This window comes from Buceros rhinoceros, unplaced genomic scaffold (genome assembly GCF_000710305.1).
Source record: "Buceros rhinoceros silvestris isolate BGI_N320 unplaced genomic scaffold, ASM71030v1 scaffold9998, whole genome shotgun sequence".
Lineage (NCBI taxonomy): Eukaryota > Metazoa > Chordata > Aves > Bucerotiformes > Bucerotidae > Buceros > Buceros rhinoceros.
In genome coordinates this window covers 14,353-20,521 of record NW_010426314.1, presented here as the reverse complement: position 1 = coordinate 20,521, position 6,169 = coordinate 14,353, and the positions used below count along the sequence as shown (strand labels likewise).

At 44.3% G+C, this 6,169-nt stretch overlaps 1 protein-coding gene across 1 annotated transcript in view; it reads left to right on the top strand.

The window, feature by feature from the left end:
* Window positions 1-1,379: 1,379 nt before the first annotated feature.
* Window positions 1,380-6,169, top strand: part of IMPA2 (inositol(myo)-1(or 4)-monophosphatase 2) — a 15,305-nt gene continuing 10,515 nt past the window's right edge. The window contains exons 1-2 of the mRNA XM_010141457.1: window positions 1,380-1,559; window positions 2,606-2,739. Coding sequence (XP_010139759.1) covers window positions 1,380-1,559; window positions 2,606-2,739 — 314 coding nt within the window. The remainder of the gene's footprint in view (window positions 1,560-2,605; window positions 2,740-6,169) is intronic.

Sequence of the window (6,169 nt, the reverse complement as noted above, 5' to 3'; positions counted from 1 at the left end):
TCTTGCTCTGTGATGTGGTCTTCATGCACGTACTGGTTAGAAATCTGGTTAGAAACTGATTGGAAATCACCGTAAAATCACATAACCTCGGGACAACCTATAGCACAGTGATAAAGCCTGGTAAAATACATTTACAGCCAAAATGCAGGTCTTGGTTGCTAATGTCATTCTGCAAGAGTGAGAGGGACCAATCGGGTGTTTTCATTTCATCAACCTGCAGTTCTTTTGGTCTTCTGCTTCCCTGCCGCCTCTTGCCTCGAGAGAGACTTTTGTGGAGCTCCGTGCCCAGCTGGCAGTTGCAGTGGGTATCTACAAACCTTATCGTGAGGCTTTGGCAAGGGAAGGAGCTGAGTGATGCTCTCAACGTTCTCCGAAGCACCCGGCTCTAACAGTCGTAGGCAGATGATTTTTAGGGATTATTCGGCATAAGTTGATAATTTGTTATGGCTTCTCTTCTGCTCTTCCTCCAACACATTGGTTGCACAAGAGGTGGGGAGGACCTGTCCGTCGTAGGGCTGGGTAATATGTGTCACGACCCTTCAGCATGGGCCTACGTGGTTGAGGAGACAGGTGAGATGGTCCTCATCCACCCTGTCCCATCAGAGTCACACTCTTGGCTGCTCCCCCTGGAGCCTCAGGCTGGCACGTGCAGGTCACCAGAGAAACGGGCAGAGTGGGTTTTGTTTGATGATGGGCACGTCAACCAGTCTAACCACCTCCTGCAGCCAGGGAGCAACTGGGCAACAGCGGAAGTTAGAGAAGCAATGAATCTTTTTAGGAAAAAAGTTTGATAAGAGTTTTTCCATGTAATATCCATGCAAGTACATTGTGAATCTGGTTATCAGACGGCTACTGCAGAACCCTCTGGGAAAGCAGGGTGTTTTCAATAGCTGTCATACTGGTGAAATATGTAAGTAGGATCCTGCAAAAATCCAGTTTTGGACCTGACGAATGTTCAGTATTTTAATGAAGGACTTGAATGAGAGAATGGAGTATATAAAACCCACAAACATCCAAGTGAGAGGAGTGGTGAGCACTTTGGAGGCCAGGAATCGAGTTAAACATGCTTGTGAACAACCAGAAAAATTACCAGAAATGAAAAATATTAAATTCGGTGATGAGAGGTGCGAAGGATTGTATTCAAAAAAGAAATTTAAATAGAAGGGAGCAGCGCAGCAGATCCTTAGAATACACAGCTGAGATGGTTGGAGTGGTTTGAGTTTCGCTTTGGACCAAAGAGGAGCCCAAGAGCCTTCCTAGGAAAAAACCATTGAGGGGAGTAAAAAGATGAAGTGTGGTTGATATTTTGATAGACAATAATGAACTCAAACTGGAAAGTATCAAACCGCCCTCACGAGCTCAGTGAATTGGCATAACCGATGTTTTACAGCCCACCAACCAGAAACATTCGTCCAGATACCTTCCGCACTAAGGCGACGGCAGCGACATCCTCGGATGTCGGAACAACCACCACGCTCTGCAAATGCAGGGTTTCAGACCATGAGAACCAAGAGCCCAGGCTGAAACTTGGGGGCTGCTGGTTCCCTCTCCTGCGCACAGTACAGCTGAACTGTTTTCTTTGGTCATCAAACATCATCAGTGGGTCTAAACCACTCTGATCGGTGGAAATTTAGTTAAAAAATTGAAATATGGAAGTTTTAGAAGGGACTTGGAGTGCTGGTCGTCTTGGTGCTGGGTTTAGTTAATATCAGTCTATACAAATAAGTGGTGATTTATTTTCATTTTGTTTGTTTTTTCCTAATTTTGAATAGTTTATCCTCTTCACTGGTTAAAAAATAAGTCAGCTCCTTTTGCATCCTGCTCCTTATTTTTCTTTTTAATGAAGGAGTGGAAAAAAACAGAAAGAAGATGGGAAAATCAGAGAAAAGCTTATATTAACTGTTCTCCTATGTGTCCATTTGCACTTGATGTGCTTTAGTTCCGAGTGCATAACAGTAAAACCCCGAAAACAAGATAAAGACTTTTCCAGAAGAGAATCCAGGGTTGGATCCCTGGTTACATATCTAGGGAGAAGTCTCAATATTTGTTTCTCCTAAATATCTAGCAGTTCTCTGGGAACTAGTGGTGGTCAGCACTTGAAGTTCCAAACCCCATATTCACAAGAAAAAATAAACTTTGTGTGTCCTTGTTGGCAAAAAAAGAAAACAGTGGGGTTTGCCTTACTGAAGGTTTTTATTAGAGGGCAGTGGGGTATGGGTCCTGTAAATTAAAAATGAAAAAAGAAAAAGGGGCTTCCATGAAAAATTCCTGAGCCTCGAGGCCCGCTCTTACCTTGCAGGTGTTTTTTGTGATTTCCTAAATCGTGGTGACTGCCATCATGCCTTTTTTCCATTAGCTGCATCCCATTCATCAGCCCTTTGCTGAACTCTCAAGAGAGGATCTGGGAGAGTGATTTGAAATTCCGTGTTCCCAAGGACTGCTCATGAGCTCAGAAGGGTTTTGGTCAGAAGAGTTAGAAGAGGCTCTGGTACAATTAGGCCTACAGTTATTTTTCAGCATTATCCATAATTTTTCAGTAAATACATTATTTTAGTGTGCGCAGGATGAATGGCCCGTAAATCTGATTTGTGAACTTCTGTTTCAGATTATTAGGAAAGCGCTAACAGAGGAAAAACAAGTGTCCACAAAGACATCTGCAGCAGATCTGGTGACAGAAACTGATCACTTTGTGGAAAATTTAATTATTTCTGTTCTGAAAGAGAAGTTTCCCTCCCACAGGTGAGTGCCTACAGAAGGAACCGTGTGTCGTGACCTTTTTTGCTCTAATCTATCTGCGTGGCATTTGAAGGGAATTTTAAAAGTCTGTATCTCTCTCACACATATTAATAGGACTCCTCTTTTGAAGAAGAACCACTCCCCCATACTTAGCACTTCATGTTTTCTCAGAGTTTCTTAATACATGATTCTAATAGTAACGTTCCCACAGCAGGGACAGCACGTATGAAGGTTTCCTTCGTGATTTGCAGAATACCGATCTGTACTCTATTATATAAGAGTTATACTGAGGATCACTGTTAAAATGTAGCTGAAATTAGTGATAGCAAATCCTGCAGAGCTTTCCTTCACTTTCTTTTGCCATCATCACACAAGGACTTGCCAGGTCAGGCCAAGTATGGTATCGAATCACGTTTACCTCCTGTGGTATAGGATCCTAAAATCAGTGAGAAGCAGGGCTGTTCATCATCATCATCATCATCATTTGATGTGTGTACATAAACAGGTTATAAATTACTGCATGGGGTGTCAACCCTAGGTTTTAAAAATAGATTAGATTGTTGACTCCTCTTGAGTTATTATGGTCAGCTCGAAAATAACAGCTCCCAGCACATGCACAGATTAGAGAGCGGGGTTTGGTTTGATGCAGAGGCTCTGCAATCGATTTGCACATATGACTTCAGTCCACGAGGATAAAATTCATCTTCCTGCAGAGCCAGTGTATCCCTTAAGCACTGTATGACTTCCCTCTAGCCGGGAGCATCTCCAGATGCACAGAGATGAGCTTTGCGCTCTAGCGCTGCACAGGAAGCAAGAGAGATGATAACTCCGGAGGGCTCAGCTACTAATCTGATTGTTGGCAATGCTGCTGGAAAAAACCCCACACCGTAAGAAGCAGCAGAAAGGACATTTTATACTAAACAGGGCTTTGCAAATACGTGTTGTATGTGGTCACATATTGAGGCAGTACTGTACAGCATAACGTGTGGTTCTTGGCTGCGATCCTCAAGAGAATGCCAGCCTTTACGGGCCTGTTATTTGTGTAATATTCCTTCTGCTGTTGCTGGCTGTGCTCTCTCCTCGTCTCCCCTCTTATGCTGGGGTTTTCTTCTTCAACAGTCTGGCAGAGAACAAAAACCATACACATTTCACATACAATGAGAATCATCAGAACCACCCGAGTGACTCAGAATGGGAGCAAAAGTTGCAAGGTCAGCGTAGACCTAGGAACTGAAAAATCCCTGACTTTATTTAACTGTACGTTAGAAGCAAATGAAGGAATTGCCATTTCTTCAAGAGAATTATCTTTTGCTGATATCGGTTGTTGGTTTTGGTTGGAGTTTGTTCAGATAGTGAGTACATTTAGATTAAACGTAGTTAAAAACTAGATTTAACTAGACTAGATAAAACACTTGGAATGAGGAGTGCAAAGTAGCAATTGGAACTAGATATAACTAGACTAGTTTAACGCACTTGCAGTGAGGAGTCCACAGTAGTAATCAAGGATTAAAGTTGCAATGGTAACATTAAAAGATCATGTAAATTGTGTTCAGTTTTCCCCCGAATCTGGCTGTTGAAAGCATCACCGAAGACTTCTGTAATTGCTTTCTCTGAAGCAAAAAGAGTGACAAAAATTAAAATGGATCTCATTAAAATCTGTGCCGTTTGCATTGTGGCAGTGATGAGGCTTGAGGTATGGGAAGTGTACTCGGAAGTAAAGAGAAACATTAGGAAAACCTGTTAGAAAGGTCATTTGGTCCCGTGTTTCTTCTGCTCTCTGTGATAAGTATCATCCTCATTCATGTTTCACCCGAGTTTTCATCTTTGCCCGCTCTTTGGCATGGTGACATTCTCCAAGTGAGTCTTTTCAGAAGGATATTTTTTCTGGCAGATCTTTGAAGTGTGGATAGGCACAGCCAGAATATCAGGGGCTACTGGTGGGAAAAGCCTGCGGTACCATTTGCCTGTGCTATTGTTACACAAGTTGTCATCTTCGATGTTAATTGTGGCCTTAATCCCATAGACATGAAAACCAGGACACAGCCGTTAGGAAGGGTGACATCCCTCTCTAGCTCCCCCGCTTTCTGCCCTCAGTCCCCCGTGCGGGGACAGGTGAGGAAGCCCTGGTTGGAAGCTCCTGCGCCCGATTGGATTCCATGCCTGCCGCAGTTTGTGCCACGCGCAGTTTCCCTGCTGCTCCCGCAGTGAATTTCAGAATGGCACCGTGGTATGGGCAGATGTACACTAAGGCTTGGCTGAAATTACTGGGTTCATTTTCAGTAGCGGAAGACTTTAATCCAGATGTGAAGAGAGGTCAACAGAGCTGGCAGGCTGGCGAATTAAATTAACTACTGTGATGACACGGCTACCCCTCCCACTTCTCAAGCAGTTCCTAAAACTTAGTCTCCAGTACTTCAGGCTGAACATTTTGCTTAGTTTCCATGTTTTTAGAGGACAGAGAGCCATAGAGCAACGCATCCAGCGTTGGCCTTGAGGCACTCTCACAGTTCCTGGGATCGTAGCAGAGCAAGGGGCTTATTTTGACCTATTAGCCCAAATTTCATAAAATGTGCAACCAACTGGTTCTACATCCCTTTTGGAAAAATTGTTCTTTGGCATCGAGGCTTTATCAACGGCCCTGCTGTGCCCCAGCTTCACGCTAGACGATGGGATGCGAGATGCTGCATCTGCCAGAAAATGAGCTTCCTCTGCAGCCAGCGTGTGGCTGGGCTTAGGTGCTAGTTACGAGATTCGTGAACGCTAAAGTCAAATGATACAGCACCAACAAGGCGAAGTAACGAAGGTTTAGAGCAAGGAGTCTGCAAAGTGTTCTGCGTGACTGAGAATTCCAAACAGTTGTTCAAGTCGTTCTCGTTACTCAGTTGCATGCTAACACTTTGTCCTTCAGCTGTTAGCTTTAAAGGAGATGATTAAAATAGTAACAAACGCTTCCTACTCCCCTCTTCGTAGCAACTGGGGGCCCGTAATGCCATCGGAATAGTCCCTTTCTACTGAGGGAAAGGCCGTGTAGCTTCTGGGAAGTACACGAAGTCTCCGCTGCTCTCTGCGGAACATTTTAAGCTCATGGTTGCAAGTGTTACGTGGCACCATGCGGTGTGTGTTGAGGGCACAAAAGAAAAGAGCCGCCACTCTAGTCCTAGGGAAGCAACTGTGCCCACGGAAGACATTTTCTCTTTATTTTATCCTTTTTCTTCCTCTGTGTCTTCAAGAGAAGCACTTTCCTCTCCAGGCGTTTGCAGGCACTCTGAGTACCACTTGTTCGAATGCCAAACCAAAAGCAAGGTTCAGCACTGCGGGCTGGTTCTACACCTTCCGCACAGGCAGGACTTACTCAAAGCTGTGAGAGTGGCACCTGCACAGCGCTTCTCGAAACAGACCCTGAGCAGTTTGTGGGAGAGGAGGGATAATTAAG